This window comes from Zingiber officinale, chromosome 5A (genome assembly GCF_018446385.1).
Source record: "Zingiber officinale cultivar Zhangliang chromosome 5A, Zo_v1.1, whole genome shotgun sequence".
NCBI lineage: Eukaryota > Viridiplantae > Streptophyta > Magnoliopsida > Zingiberales > Zingiberaceae > Zingiber > Zingiber officinale.
The window spans coordinates 39,547,307-39,563,809 of NC_055994.1; the positions used below are offsets into that span (position 1 = coordinate 39,547,307).

The following is a 16,503-nucleotide window of genomic DNA, read 5'->3' on the forward strand; positions in this document are numbered from 1 at the left end:
TTGACCTTTAGGGGAGTTTTACCTATTGGTCAAGGGGAGTTGACCTTTAGGGGGAGTTGTCATGAGTGATATGGGATTATCACTAAATTGACTATTGACATTAGTATCAAAGGGGGAAATTAAGGGTTTCAATGAAAGGTATGGGACTTTCATTAGGATGAAACTCTTGACCTTGATTCACTCCTTTTGATGTGTGTCAAAAAGGGGAAGAATGTCTAGAGAATGTTCAAGGAAGAACATTGGAGTTAGTGGGAGAGTTTGTTGATCACGACGAGTGAAGTTGTGAACAACGATAACTTACTCTTCAGGGAGAGAGTTTGTTGATGTGTGCCAATAGGGGAAGAATGAAGGGTTTAAGTTAGGCCTTCATTATTTAAGAAGGAGGTTGCCTTCTTAGAAGGAGAATGTAAAGTTGTAACTTATGTTTCATTACCTAGTGGCATGAGGAAAGTTGAGGCTATTGGATTAGCCTAACTTAAAGGTATTGTCAAATATCAAAAAGGGGGAGATTGTTAGTGCAATCTTAGGTCAAGGTTGACCTGGTTGGCCCGACTCGAGTTGACCTGACTCGAGTTGTATTTTGATGTTTGACAAGAACGAAAGAGTTGTATTTTGATGGGAGATTGTTGGTGCAACCTTAGGTCTAGGTTGACCTGGTTGACCCGAGGTGAGTTGACCTGACACGGGAAAAGTCCAAGTATGGGAACTTGGCAAGTGGAAGTCGGAGAGGGCTCGGTAGCTCGTTCTCCGGACTAGGTCAGAGAGGGCTCTGTAGCTCGTTCTCTGGACCAGAAGTGGAAGTCGGAGAGGGCTCGGTAGCTCGTTCTCTGGACCGGATGTGGAAAGTCCTGGTGAGTGAAGCAAAGAAGACGGATAAGTCCTGGTGAGTGAAGCCAGACAGTGGGAAAGTCCTGGTGAGTGAAGCCAGGCAGTGGGAAAGTCCTGGTGAGTGAAGCCAGGTGAAAATCCTAGTGAGTGAAGCTAGGTGAAAGTCCTGGTGAGTGAAGCCGGGCAAGGGAAAATCCAGATGGATCAAGGGTGATCGGACATCTGGTGTTGAGAAGGTCAAGTAGGTCAAGGGAGTGACCGGATACTTGACACGAAGAGAAAAGTCCAAGTGGGTCAAAGGGATTGACCGGACACTTGGTGGGGAGTCTTAGCAGGTCAAGGGAGTGACCGGATGCTAAGCATGATGTACCAATAGGTCAAGGTTGACCGGATGTTGGTTTGGAAGGTTTGAGACTTGGTTTGGGCAAAAACCAAGCTCTGGATCGATCAGTGGATCGATCCAGTGATACACGGGGTATCTGGATCGGTCTGGTGACCGATCAGTAACCAAACAGTAGCCTACTGAGTGTTATCTGATCGGTCAGCAGACCGATCAGTGATCGATCAATAGACGATCAGAAGGAGATCACTTTCGGGATGTAAAGGACCTGATCGGTCATGGGACCGATCAGGGAAGGACTTGATCGGTCTCCATGACTGATTAGGGAAGGGCCTGATCGGTCCTGTGACCGATCAGGACCCTTGTGGACCGATCAGGATGAAGCCTGATCGGTCCACATCCTAGCCGTTGCGTAGCAACGACTAGTTTCTTCTGTGTCTTCTTCGCAGGTTATAAAAGGGATTGAGGAGCTACTGTTCTAGCTTCTTCTTCCTCTTCTTTCTACTGAGCTGTTGGTGTGCTCTTGAGCTTTGCTGAGTTCCGAAGCTTCGTGTGAGCTTCTTCGACTGGGTTCCTGCTGTTGTAGGCGTCTCGTGAAGTTGCTGCTTCAACCAGTCGACAAGAAGGCAAGCTAGGGTTATTACATTTGTGTATTGTACTTAGTTTCTTGTTGTATTCTTGTACTCCTATTCATCTTGCTGTTGCAAGACATTGTGGCGAGGTTTCTCCACCCATAAGGAGTTTATATTAGCCTGTTTTCCGGGGACTCATCCACCGACGGATTGATAGGCTTCGTCCACCTTACGGACACGCCGAGGAGTAGGAGTTTCATCTCCGAACCTCGTTACATCCATCGAGTTTGAGGTTTGTTTTCTTCCTTTTCGTTTCTACGTTTCATTTCCGCTGCGCTAACCCTAATCGTAGGAAGAAACGCGAAGGATTTGGGGCGGCTATTCACACCCCCCCTCTCTAGCCGAGATCATCGGTCCTAACAGGTGTATCGGAGTACTCTCTCTACTAATAACTAGGTATGCCATCAAGTGAAGAAGTAACTTAGAGAGTCCGTATTTTCAGTAGAGTGCATCCTGTCACAAGGTCTCCCCCAGGTATATGTCTCTAGATTACATAGGTCACATACGTAATATATGATTAGAGAAAACTCATTAGTCTTCTTACAAGTATTTCATCAAACAGGACAAGTACATACAAGCTTCATCAAACTAGGGAATCGATAATTCAATAGAGTTTATAATATCCACACATTATAATTTCTACCTGTCCTAGAACAGTAAAGATTTACTTTATAACAGATAGAAATGTAATCCAAAGACTCAAATACATAAAAATTTATAAATCCCTAAAGAATAGGACTAGAAACTTAACCTTGATGTCCAGAGAAGCCTTTTGATGCAAATCTTGGAATGCCGATGAGGATGGAGTAGCAGAATGACCTCGGATTATCCAGATGATGACTCCGAATGTAGGGATTTGACCTAGATGGTCTCCTCCCATCCACCAAGCTCCCCCCTTAGGCGTGCTTTTTGGCTCGACTCGGGTAGAGGTTGCCCTGTTTTGCCTTCATGGCCGTGCCATTTGGCACGACCTATTCTTCAAAACTGGAAATATGAAGATGTGGTCGTGCTTCAAGGCACAGCCAAACCCATTCTAGCTCTGGAATGTGGCACGGGTAAGTTCTCCGACCATGCCTTTTGGCACAGCCAGAGTCATTCCTGCTCTGGATCTCTTCCTTGGCCATGCCATTTGACACGGCAACCTTCCTTTTTTGTTCCTTAGCCATGCCCAATGGCACGACCAGGTCAAATTTGGTTCCATAATAATTGTTGTTTGCTCCTTTGCCTTGGGCACTCCATTCCTCGACTTTTCTCTCCACATGTGGTCAAAGCTAGGTCCCAGTCTTTATCAAATAATTTTCCTTTGCGCCTTTAGAATCCTTTTCCACTCAAAACTATTCCTGAAAATGAAAACAGACTCCGAGCATATCTCTGAACGCAAGATAGTAATTATGCTGAAATTAATATTATACTGGGTTTAAAAACATATATCATAGACAATGAATGCAAGATGTGCGTTAAAGCATACAAAATAATATATATAATCTACACATATCATTCACTTAAATTGTTTACCAAGATAGGTCAACCTGACGAGTCCAATTTAAATTGATAACTCTATTTATAATATACTTGATTATGTGTATTATAGTGCAGATGACTATCATTTATAATAACAAGTAATAAAGGAGGAATGAGAAGCATGTTTAAAAATATTTATTTTTTGGATGAATCTTTATAAGCGATTTTTTATTTATCTTGATAGCCAGTAAAAAATTTTTATAGTACTAGCCGGTCACTTTCAAAATTAATTTGTTCGAAGAATTGGATGTCTAATATCAATTAAAAATAATAATAAAGGAGGAAGACTTATGAAAATTTTTTATATAATCGGATTGATTATTTTTAAAATTAATCAATTTATAGAGTTGAATATATGGATTAAAAAATACAACCCTAGAAGAGAGAAGCATAATTAAATAGGAATATTTTAGAGGTTAGCTTCTCAGTTAAATTATGTTTTAAATTCATTCCAGGATTAGGTAGGTAAATTCGGACATCTAAATTATATAAAAACAACGGAGGAAATATTTCTTTAGCAAATTCGGACATCTAGATTATATAAAAAAAAACGGAGGAAATATTTCAATAAAGATTTTAAAGTTTTAGGGTAGTAAAATGGTAATCCTAAAGTTTGAGAGATCACGTTGAAAAAAAAAATTAAGCAAATGACCAGAGGCCTATACGTCGGTCCTATATATTTACTTGAGGACCAAAATAAAAATTGTGAAAAAAAAATTCACGATGGAAAATTTAAATATATTTTTCTCCTATTTACCTGTGGATGGATTTAACAATCTCTCTGCATTGTGTTCTTCTTCTTTCTTTATTTTTCTTTTCCTGGATTGTTTTTCCCATTTTAAATTTCTTTCCTTTCTGAATCCCTCCTTCGAAGTAAACGGTGGTAAATGCCAGCCCAAACCGATGACGGATTTTGACTCATGACAAATTGAGTCATTCTGGAAGCATACCGAGCAAGGCACTGAACGGCAAGCCAAGTCCAACAAAAGGACTAGCGACCGCAGAAAAGAAGCAATTAATCCCCGTCCTAACTAGATGCGACCCAGTCGTGTCCTTTGCCATTCTCTCTCTCTCTGCGGACCACTTCCCATCCTTAGCGTTGAAGGCATCTCCAAACTTGTGCGGGTGAATAAACTGTCCTCGCGATCCGCACTCCATTCCTGGCCCTGCTGACCGGTCAGAAAATGTGAGCCAGTCATCGACAATAATATGCAGATGTTATTTATATATATAAAAATATACCATACGTATATAGCTGTGCTCCTCGCCTTCCGTTCCTTTATAAACTCAGTACTCAGGCATGCCCTCAAGAATAGAAAATCTTTGACGTCAGACCTTAGAATAGACACCACCGTCTGTTAATTCCAATTCGAAATATGATGGAGCCTTAACTGGAACCGACAAGAGATATTCATTCATTAACAGGGAGGACGCAACGTACGGAGCGCGAAGCAATAATGGTTGATCCCACAGAGTTCCTTTGTTCCATGGCGTGTTTCCTTGCCCGCCTCCTTCAGATGCTGCGTAAGTTCCTATCCATGGTGCTGTGCTCCGTCAACTCCAAGCCCTCCGATCGCAGGCGGCACCCCTTCCAGGATCATGAGGTCGTTCTCAAGAAGGCGGCGAGGAGAAGGCCGGCGAGGATTGCGATACCGAAGCCTTTGGCCACCTCCGCAGCAGCATTTGCGGTCGGGCAGGAAGAAGGGGACGCTGTGGAGGAGGTGCAGGCTGAGAGGGGGGATTATTGCGTGGCGAGTAAGCGAGGGCAGAGGCATAAGATGGAAGATGGCTATGTGGTCATATCCAACATCCATGGAGATTCCAAACAGGCAATTAACTCATCGATCAGTACTAACATTAATTATTAGATAGATAGTCGATCGATTAATTTGATTTTCTGTTAATCTGTTAGATCATAATTAAATTAAATTATTGCAGGCGTTCTTCGGTGTGTTCGACGGACATGGCGGACGCGCAGCTGTAGACTTTGTGTCAGAGAAGCTCGGGAAGAACATTGTTACAGCTCTGGACGAGGTGGAAGATGAAGAAGGAGAAAGAGAAGCAAATGGAAGGGTGGAAATGGCGATCAGAGCAGGGTATTCGACCACGGATAGGGAATTCCTAAATCAGGTCTACCTCTTAATTATATATTCCTACTTTAATTTGTTTCCGGATGGTCAAAACTTGTCTTAATTAGATATCATATCTCGTAATTGATGAATTTCTTCTTCTTCTTTGACCATTCCATTCCGCGTGTTCATATCTATATCACTTTAAACTTACAACAACAACAACAACAACAACAACAACAAAGGATTTTATATTTCTTTTTCTTTAATTTAACAATCAATACCGTCAAAAAATGACTTCTTTAACAATCAATATGTGAGCTAATGCGCCGTTTTGTACATGGTACGTACATTCACAGGGCTTGACCAGTGGAGCTTGTGCAGCCACAGTGCTAGTGAAAGACGGTGAAATGCACGTGGCTAATGTGGGCGATTGCAGGGTGGTAATGAGCCACAGGGGAGTGGCCAACGCCCTCACCGATGACCACCGTGCTGCCAGAGAAGACGAGCGAAATCGCATCCAAAACAACGTCAGTTCTCTCACTCGCCCTCACTTAGCTTGCTCCATATCTCTCCATCTCCAAATTCATGCGATATTCATCCACTTTGCCCTTCAAAATTACTAGGGAGGGTTCGTGACATGCCATAACGGCACCTGGAGAGTGCAGGACACTCTTGCCGTGTCCAGGTCCTTTGGTGATTTGAGCCTCAAGGAGTGGATTATCTCTGAGCCAGAGATTAAGAACATCCACCTGACTCCAGATTGTGAATTTCTAATATTGGCCTCTGATGGGTTGTGGGATAAGGTATATATATATATATATAATAAGGAGTTTAATTTTAATTCAATTTGTCATTAATTAATTGTCGACTAGCTGCATCTCGCATTGAGTTTATAATCTGTTTTATCAGGTCACAAACCAAGAGGCCGTCGACGTTGTCTCACGGCACGGGAGCCTGTTGGAGTCGTGCAAAGTACTCATAGAATTGTCCTGCAGACGAGGCAACAAGGACGACATTACCGTCATGGTTATACAACTCAAAAGCTTTGTACAGCTTAAGGGCTGATGCAAACATTTGCTGGCCAAGCTGGAGCTGTGAAACGAGGATGCCAATAGTCAGAATCTCTATCATGATTAGTGTAGTCGTAGCCAATATAGTTAGAATGTATATATATAAATATGTATACACTGCTTCTGTAATACAAAATAGAAGAATATACATGCTTGTAAGCCAACATGCTGCACAAAGAGCAATTGTTGTTCAATCAATAGAATAGAGAGAAAGAGTAGAAAGAAACAGAGTGGAAAAAATAGAGTGAAATAATTATCCTAATTAATTTTATTTGTTAAAAGATTGTAAAGGCATATTTTATTGTTTGATTAATAATATTAATTCTTAATTGAGTAGAAGTTTGTTTGTTTATTTTAATATTTAATTTATTTTAGGGATAATAATTTAAGTTGACGAAGTAATCCTGAATAATAATTGTCTCGATGAAGAGAGTGTCAGCCTAGCTACGAATTGGATGACATAGTGAGATAAAAAAAATTATTTAATGTAATTTCTTCATTGTCTATGATACGGTGCATGATGATGGGGTCTGATAAAAACGTGGCAGCCAGAAGTTAAGGGGACGTGACAGTCAGAAGTCAAAAGAGCGTGGCAGCCAGAAGTCAGGAGTACGTGATAGTCAGAAGTCAAGAAATAAAGTCATACCTTTCTTCAAAGTACTCATAAGAGCTGCCAAGTTCTAGTGGGACGAGGAATGCACTCAGGCCTTCGAAGAATTAAAGAAGCACCTGGAGACTTTACCCTCCTTGTTCAAGCCTACTACGGGAGAGCCACTTTGGGTTTATCTGTCAGCTACCCCTGAGGTCGTGGGGGTAGTGCTAGTGAAGGAGTATGATGATGTACAACGACCAATATACTTCTTCAGTCATCTATTAAAAGGCGGCGAGTCCCAATACATGGCCCTAGAAAAATTAGTCTACGGATTAGTGCTCATGGCTCGATGCTTGAGGCCTTATTTCTTGGCACATCCCATCACAATCCTAACCAACATCACTATGGGTAAAGCCCTCACCAATATAGAAGTCGCAGGTCGCCTCATCAAATGGGTCACGGAGTTAGGAGAGTATGGCATACAACATCAACCTCGCACTGCCATTAAAGCATAGGCTCTAGCTGATTTTCTGACAGAGGTCTATCAACAGGATTCAGAAGAAACTTGGAAGATCTATGTGGGTGGGTCATCCACCCAGCAAGAAAGCGGAGTTGGGGTCCTCCTAATCTCCCCTCAGGAAGATATCTTGCTACTGGCAGTCAGGTTAAATTTCCGAACTAGCAATAATGAAGTCAAGTATGAAGCACTATTGGTGGGGCTACAGGAAGCTCGGCATGTTGGAGCTGCTCGGGTAGTTGTTTACTCAGACTCTCAGTTGGTAGCTCAGCAAGTCGCAAGTAACTTTGAAGTCAATAGCGACAAACTGCAGGTATATCGTGAGGCATATGAGAAGATGAAGGAGTATTTTAAGGAGGTCGCCGTAATTAAGATTCCTAGAGCAAATAATCAAAAGGCAGATGAACTAGCCAAAATGGCTAGCTCTCTAACCACTTGGGTGCTGGATAAGTCGCTAGCCTAGACCTTCTTAATAGCTCAGATAAACCTGCAAAACAATATGGAGGAGCAGATCGATTGGAGGGCCCCGATGATCATCTATCTTCAGCAAGACAACCTGCCCAATGACCCAGAAGAGGCCAGGTTAATCAGGAAAAGAGTTCATATGTAGACCAACTGTACAAACGAGCATTCTCCCGATCGCTATTTAAATGTTTAGGAATGGAAGAAGTGGAGTATGCTTTGCAAGAAGTACATCAGGAATGCTACGCCAATCATGCTAGTGGAAGGACACTAGTCCGGAAAGTATTACTGACCGGCTATTTCTGGCCACTCTGCAGAAAGTTGCTCAAAGATTGGTGGACACTTGCTTATCCTACCAAAAGCATCAGAACCTGACCCACCGGTCGACCAACACATTGAGAACTTCAATAGTCTCATGCCCCTTCGATCAATGGGGCATGGATACTGTGGGACCATTCCCGATAGCGCCAGGGCAGAAGAGATTCCTGTTGGTAGCGGTAGATTATTTCTCTAAATGGGTGGAAACAGAAGCCCTGGCTAGAATTACTGAAAGAGTTGTTATTCAATTCTTATGGAAGAGCATCCTCTACCAATTTGGGATATCATACAAGTTGGTATCAGACACCGGAAGACAATTCCAGGGGCGTAAAATCTAGGCCTGGTGTCAAAAGTTTGGTATAACCCAGGCATTCACATCCGTAGATTATCCTCAAAGTAATGGACAAACCAAGGTTACCAACAGGGAGATAGTGCAAGGGTTGAAGGTCAAGTTGGATCATGTTGGAGGCGATTGGGTAGAAGAGATGCCCAGCATCCTCTGGGCCTACCGCACAACCCCTCGGGAGAGCACAGGGCTTACACCATTTCATCTAGTCTAGGCCAGTGAAGCGGTGGTGCCCATCGAGGTCGGGGTGCCTTCGGTCAAAAGACTGCTATATGATGAAGGGAATGTCGAGCGATGACTCTCAGAACTGGATTTGATCAGCGAAAATCGCGATCGCGCGACTGCTCGCCTAACAGCATATCGACAAAGGATACATCAGAACTATGATAGAAGGGTTGTTCCCCGATTCTTTGGAGAAGGGAACTTGGTGTAGAAGAGTATAAAGCTCGTAGAGGAGGTAACAAAATTAGCACCTCAATGGGACGGTCCTTATAAGATTGTTAAACAATTAGCATCGGGCACCTACTATTTGCAAGATGCTCAAGGTAGGAAACTAGATCGTCCCTGGAGTGCTAACTACCTCCAGCCTTATCGCACCCAAAATTAATATTTTGTAAGACTTTAGATCAAGAAAATGTGATAGGTTGAACCGCCAGGTCGAGATATTAGGGACCAGAATGTTAGGACCTTTTTGCCTGCTAGAGGAGGGGGGGTGAATAGCGTTTCGTCGCACTCCTTGCGTCGTTTGCTTCGTCTTGTTGATGATTGCTTCTTGTAATGATGTGCAGCGGAAAATACAAGAAACAACACACTACAACGCTAACACGTAGATTTACTTGGTATCCACCTCAAGAAGAGGTGACTAGTCCAAAGATCCACACACTCACACACCATCTACTATGAAAACCCTCCTTTACGGCAACTACCGAAGGCGGAGAAGCCTTACAAGCTCACAATACAACAAGAATATAAAGAGAAGCAAATACAAGGGAAATCTTACAAGGTTTGTACAATAAACCCTAACCCTAGCTTCTTCTTCTTGTTGTAACTTGCCTCTTGACTTGGACGTGCCTCCAAAAACCTTCAAGACTGGCGGGGAGAGCTATGGAGAACCTATGAAAATCACCATTGCAAGCTCGTGTAGAAAGGAATGAGATTTTTCTGCCGAAGAAATCACACGCCGATGCCTTTATCTACGCCAACGGTCGAATCCCAATCAATTGGATTGTTCCCAATCGATTGAGGAGACTTTGGATCGATTGGCCGATCGATCCAGAGCACCTCTGTGCTCTCTGGAAATCCCCTGAATCGATTGCCCAATCGATTCACTGTGTTTCGTGAGATTTCCAGAGATCACACGAAAATCCAACCTCCCAATCGATCAGCCGATCGATTGGAGGCTCCCAATCCATCGGTCAATCGATTGGGAGGATTTCTGTGTGATCGGCAAAGGCTTCCAATCGATCCATGGATCGATTAGGAGAACCCTTTGTCACGGGTGCTCTTCCAATCGATCAACCGATCAATTGGGCATGAGCCAATCGATCGATTGATCGATCCAGCTCTTGTGGACTTGTCCAATCAAGTCCAAAGCCCCCTAAAACCAACATCCGGTCAATCCATGACCTGTTGGTACATCATGCCTAGTATCCGGCCATACCCGACCAACCTCGAACTAGCCTTCTAGCCTCCTCCATTAGCCTTACGTCCCTCGGATATCTCCCTATCCTTCACGCCTTACCTTCAAGAGCTTCCTTCGGCCTCATCCTAGTTATCAAGTTCTCCTTGCTAAGTCACACTAGGAGTTACCTTGCCAAGACCACATGCTTGGACTTACAACCTTTCCCAAGATCACACTTGGACTTTTCGTTGCCTGGACTTACAACCTTTCCCAAGATCACACTTGGACTTTTCGTTGCCTGGCTCCTCACCAGGACTTCCCAATTGTCTGGCTCCTCACCGGGACTTCCTCCTTTGCCAAGATCACACTTGGGCTTTCAGTTGCCTGGCTCCTTACCAGGACTTCCCAAATGTCTAACTCCTCACTAGGACTTTCTCCTTTGCCAAGATCACACTTGGACTTTTCAATTTGCCTAACCTCTAATTAGGACTTCCACCACTGCCTAAACTCCAGTTAGGACTCTCATACGCCTAACCTCCAGTTAGGACTTTCCCAGTCAAGTCTCCTGTCAACCTTGACTTACTTGACTTGTATTCTCATCAACCTGGTCAACCCTTTGACTATCTCCATAACCGGACGATTACTTCAGCAATCTCCTTATATTGTCAAACATCAAAAACTCAAATCCTGACTCAAGCTTGACTCAACTCAAACTTAGTCAACCTTATCAAACTTGACCTAGGGAAATTGCCCCAACACAGGACACTCATGAAGCCTTTCTAAGTTAAGACCATATCATGATAGGACCCTGTGTTTAGAATAAAGTAGCTCTAACCTCGCTTAGTCAAGAGTCAGGACTGAGGAGAAGCCGTGACGTTTCTACTAAATATAGTACAACAAAGTATCCATACGATTCATACATAAATCATTTAAATTCATCAAACAAATCGTCAGACATCTCTTTAAGGATGCGACCATGATCTAGAAAACCTGTGGGGGGAGCGGAAGATAGGTACCCTTGCTCCTACTGCACCGTAAGCCACAGATGTGATGAAGCGATCTCCTACTTGGGTGTCAGGTCAAGATATTAGGGACCAAGACACTCATGAAGCTTTTCTAAGTTAAGACCAGATCAGGATGGGACCCTGTGTTTAAGATAAAGTAACTTTGACCTCGCTTAGTCAAGAGTCAGGACTGAGGAGAAGCTGTGACGTTTCTACTAAATATAGTACAACAAAGTATTCATACGATTCATACATAAATCATTTAAATTCATCAAACACATCGTCAGACATCTTTTTAAGGATGCGATGATGATCTAGAAAATCTATGAGGGGAGCGGAAGATAAGTACCCTTGCTCCTACTACACCGTAAGCCACAGATGTGATGAAACGATCTCCTACCTGGGTGCCAAACTCTTGAGAATGCAAATATCCTTTTAGGCTGGCTCACTGACGATCGCTCTTCTCAACCTTGTAGGTCTCCAGGATGATCACGGAGTTCGATAGGACAGATTTAACCTGGGACAGCCGACTCTGTGCTCAAAGAAAACTCTAAAGTTCTGCAACAGAAGAAGCATCAAGAGTACGTGAAATCTATTTGTATCTATTGAATGTATGCTTTACTTTCCTATTTGTGATTATCATACAAACACAGTTAAAATTTCTCCATCTCTTGAAAGAAAAAGACTTGTGAACAGACACCTCTCATATATAGGCATTGGAGGAGAGATTCTCTGGACTGTAAATGCTAGACTAACCACTGGTCCAGTATTTGAATTGGTGGAAAACAATAACCCCGACTTTTTTAACAGATGAAGATCATTCCTCCCACATATCCGTCTATCCTAGCCTAGGAACAAAACAGAACAGGCGGTCCAGAGGATCTTATCCCGTATCAAAGGATCTTGTCCCGTATCAGAAGTACTAACTCTGGAAGTTTGAAATCAATTAAAGCCTCGATATTTTTTTTTGTCTTGTCTTTATTTATTTTAACTCCGCCCATGATGACCGGTCATGGCCGGTCCCAAGCCCGAATAAAGGAGGAGGGTTGCGTTAGGTTGCCAGCCAGCGTTAAACTATGACAAATATTTCATGAATGAATCCATTAAACTATTGTGCTAATGCTAGGTTGTTCCCCGGAAGGAACGCGTTGCAGGGTCCGACTGTAACGTCTCGGCAAGGACCGCTACATCTCCAGAACTCGGGTGTAATGATAAATATGCAAGAGTTCGCATTACAGGGTCCGACTGTAGCGTCTCAGCAAGGACCGCTACATCTCCATGAGAACTTGGGTGTAGTGTTAAATAGGCAAGAGTTCTCACACCATAGGTTAGATAAGAACAAATATGATAGGTGATCCTGTCCGAATGCTGAATCAATAGACGCTGGGCACGTGGCGCTTCCCAGCTGCTGACGTGGATCTTCGACTGGTTGCACGACCCTCCGGCGAACCTGCACAGAAGTCGGGCCGGGAAGGGGTTCCCGGCGGCGACCCTCCGACGCTCAAGTCAGGCAAGCAAGTAGTGAAAAAAGTGGCTCCAAAGGTCTCCAACGCGTACCTCCGGCGAAGTATAAGGCTCTTTATATAGAGCGGTGAAAGAGCTCCTGCACGTCCACCGAGGCGCATACGTGTCCGCAGCCCATACCTTGGTATGTGTCTGTCAGAAAGCTTACCTGACGCCATACTGCTACAGTCCAAATACGTCTTCGATGGGACAACAGAACTCCTCGTTGTCAGACTTGGAGTATGGCCTAGCCATAGGACTTGACAGCTGTCATGAGATGTTCTTGTCCTTCTTTACCGACCACAGGCCGGGGCGTCCGTCCGGCCGGCGGGACGAGGCGTCCGGCCGGCCAGCATTCCTCTTACGCCTGGCCGGACGACCCTTACATCACGTCCGGCCTTCCCTCTTCATCGGCATGCTGGGGAGATTTTCGGTAAGATGTTATATAGGGACTACTAGCAGTATGTTACATTGTCTTCAGACGATCATGACGTCCGATCGGCCCTTCGTTACTGTTCAATCGAGCGCTGGAACCTCGATCCCTGTCAGGGTGCCTTTTTATTATCGGATGTTCATCGGTCGGCCGGTCGGGAGGCCGACTCATCCTTCTCCCGGTCGACCGGTCGGTCTGCCCTTTTCTCATGAGTCCGGTCAGCTCACCCTTCTCCGATGGACCACCTGGCCCTTTGACTTCCACGTGGCGTTGACCCCTCGCTATGGGGTCCCGTGTTCTAACCGCCGGATCACTTGCCTTCCTGTCAAGTCTAGTCGAAGGAGGCGAAGTCCGACTGACTGGACTGCCGATCTGACCGAGTAACGACTGATATATTAGTCCGCTCGGCCAGGATCAGGGATGCTCATCCGTTCGGCGGTATCTTGCCCGTGCCTTGTATTGCCTAGGAATTTATGCCGAATCTTCTTCTCTACTGCCAGCCACGTGCGTTGCGTGCGATACAGGGCGCTCATTAAATGTAACCCGTATCTTGCTGACACGTGGCTATTTTTTATTTTGTCAGGGTATGGCGGTGGCGTCACCTCCAATGGGACGCCCGCCGTTTGAAATGAACGGCTGGATGATGACCTCGTTCTTCACGACCTGAATCGGACGGCTAAGGCCGTACGGGGCAAACGTTATAAATCTCGCGGCCCCCTCTCTCCGCCGCCTTCTTCTTCATCGACCTTCGACCCCCCGCCGTTGTTTCTGCTCCGGCGATCCTTATTCCCTGCCCGTTTGGTGTGCTCGCCATCTTCTTCCTTTCCTCGATCTTTCTCGTACCTGTAAGCCTTCCTTTTCAACTCCCCTCCTCCTGTATTGCTTTCTTTTTCATTCTGTCGGCATTTTCTTCTAGTTTTTCTGTCAATATCTCTTCTGTTTCGACCATGGCGAGTACTTCTACGCCTACAGTCGGCGCTCCTGGTCTCTGGTATACGACTATGGAGAGCCGATTCGATGAAGAAGACGCACTGCGTCTCATTCGAACGTCTGAAGTTCCGGCTGACCATGAGATAGTTGTGGCTAGTCCTTCCGATCGGCCTAATGACCCGCCGCCCAGCACCATTTGCTTCTTCCGTGATCAATTTTTGGCCGGGCTGCGCTTTCCTCCACATTCGTTCATCATCAAAATATGCAACCACTTTCGCCTCCCGCTCGGACAATTAGTCCCGAACTCGATTAGGTTGCTGAGCGGGGTGATAGTCCTTTTCAAGTTGAATGATATCCCCTTGGACCCCCAAATCTTTCACTATTTCTTCTACCCAAAACAATCCGAGTGGGGGACCTTCATATTTCAATCTAGGTCGAGTTTCGTCCTATTTACCAACATGTCGAGCTCCAATAAGCATTGGAAGGAGCATTTCTTTTTTATGCGTCTCCCCGAACGGCCGGCCTTCCGAACGAAGTGGCAGACGGCGGTGCCGAATCAACCGAGTCTTGGCAAATTCAAGAGCCATCCGGCGTATCTTCATGCGGCCAACCAGCTGGTCGGCCAACGTTACGATATCGACAAGTTGCTCCTTCCTGGAGTGATGTATATATTCGGCTTGTCTCCCATCCAAGCCGATCTGCCTTGTAGCATGAGTAAGCGATTCTTATCTCCCCTTTTTCTTTTGTTCTAACTGATTTATTCTTTGTTTCTGCAGCTGAAGTTATGTGGCGTGCAAAGGCAACCGAAAAGCTCAAGCTGAAAGCCGCCCATATTGAGGCGGTGAAGGACAAGGAAGCGGCCGAACGGGGGCTGGTCCTGACCGGCCATACAACTGAAGGGAGCGAGGGAACTCAAGTTGCTCCCGAGGCTTCGGCCGCCCGCGTCTCCACTGACGAGGTCGCGGCCAATATCACAACATCTGCCCAGGCCGAGGAGGAAGGCCGATCGGCTGACGAGGCACCTTTGGTGACTCGTAAACGCCGTCGGCTAGAGCAAGCCGCTCAACAACCTCCACCAGGAGAGCAGCTTTCCGAGCGGAGCGATGATGCTCATGTGGTTTTTGAGGCGGTCTCCTCGGAGCACACTCCGACTCAGCTTGACTTGCCGCCGACCATCATTGAGGCGCAACCTTCCACCTCTCAGACTCTACGTCGTCTTAGGCGACTGGGCGACCGTCCGGTCCCGATCAGCGAGTCCTCTGGCCATGCTGCTGCGTCTCAAGATGACTCGAGCGGCCCGAGGGTGATTAAAACTGTCCTAAGATTTCCCTCGGAGGAATACTTACTGGCCGCTGATCGGCCATCGTTTCCCGAACAGCAGATCACCCTCACCGGTCTGCTCGCCAAAGTTTGGGAGGACGCGCCGTACGCGTCGCGCTTATGTCCCCCAGTCAGCTAGGGGACAGTAACCTGCAGCAGGCGACCGGGGTATGCCTTTCTGCTTTGCTGATATTTTTTATTTTAGCTTTTAACTTAACTGCCTTTATTCGCAGAGTTGGGTAGAGCAGATCGCAGTCAGCAATCGACTGGCTGAGCTGGAGGAAGAAATGAAAAAACTCAAACTTTCGGAGGAAAACCAAGGGCAATCCACGGCTGCTTTGGAGAAAAGCAAAAAACTTTTGGAAGCCGAACGGAAACGAGCTTCCGATCTGGCAAGCGAGGTCGCTCGGCTTGAAGCTGTGGTCAAACAACGGGATAAAGAGATCAAGACGGCGACCACTCGGAAGCGCAAGGCCATCGATGACATGGACCTAATGAAGGTGGAGATTAGAGGGCTAGAGCAACGCGTCAAGGAGCTGGATGTCCTCCTGGCCACCGAGAAGGAGGGTCGCTCGGCCGATCTGCTCAAATTTGAAGGAGACTTGAAGGATCTCCATGCCGCCAACGATGCTTCCCGAGCCGCGCTCCAAGGTTATCAGGATGGGGAGTCGGCCCGCTCTGACGAAGTGAGGAAGGCATTTGTCCGCTCGGATGATTTCGAAGAGAAATTCACCGACAAGATTTCCCTCACTTTCGAAGAGGCGATCAAGGCGGCGATGGATTACTTGAAGGCTAAAGGCCACCTTCCCGCCGAGCTGACCATCCCCCCAGAGGATCTGGCTACCGTGATGGGCACCATTCCTGATGCTCTTTTTGATCTTGACGCGTGAGGAGTGTTTATGTTTTTGTACTCTTGCTGTTCGGCACAACTTATTTTTGCTGTAACTTCTTTTGTTTGCTCAGCGTTTGGCGTAAATAGATCATCTTTCTGTTC

General features: G+C 45.6%; 1 protein-coding gene across 1 annotated transcript; it reads left to right on the top strand.

Annotated features, from left to right (window-relative positions):
• Positions 1 to 4,634: 4,634 nt before the first annotated feature.
• Positions 4,635 to 6,738, top strand: LOC121982765 (probable protein phosphatase 2C 74). The gene is made up of 5 exons (XM_042535841.1): positions 4,635 to 5,150; positions 5,260 to 5,451; positions 5,750 to 5,920; positions 6,017 to 6,196; positions 6,303 to 6,738. Exons 1-5 carry the CDS (start codon positions 4,779 to 4,781, stop codon positions 6,456 to 6,458), a joined length of 1,071 nt encoding a protein of 356 aa, XP_042391775.1. The 5' UTR covers positions 4,635 to 4,778; the 3' UTR covers positions 6,459 to 6,738.
• Positions 6,739 to 16,503: the final 9,765 nt, after the last annotated feature.

Excerpts from the sequence above, each read along its gene's own strand:
- LOC121982765 (XM_042535841.1), top strand. The coding sequence starts at position 4,779 with ATGGTTGATCCCACAGAGTTCCTTTGTTCCATGGCGTGTTTCCTTGCC. Across the intron at positions 5,151-5,259 it reads TCCATGGAGATTCCAAACAG|GCGTTCTTCGGTGTGTTCGA; the intron begins GCAATTAACTCA and ends AAATTATTGCAG. Across the intron at positions 5,921-6,016 it reads GAAATCGCATCCAAAACAAC|GGAGGGTTCGTGACATGCCA; the intron begins GTCAGTTCTCTC and ends CAAAATTACTAG.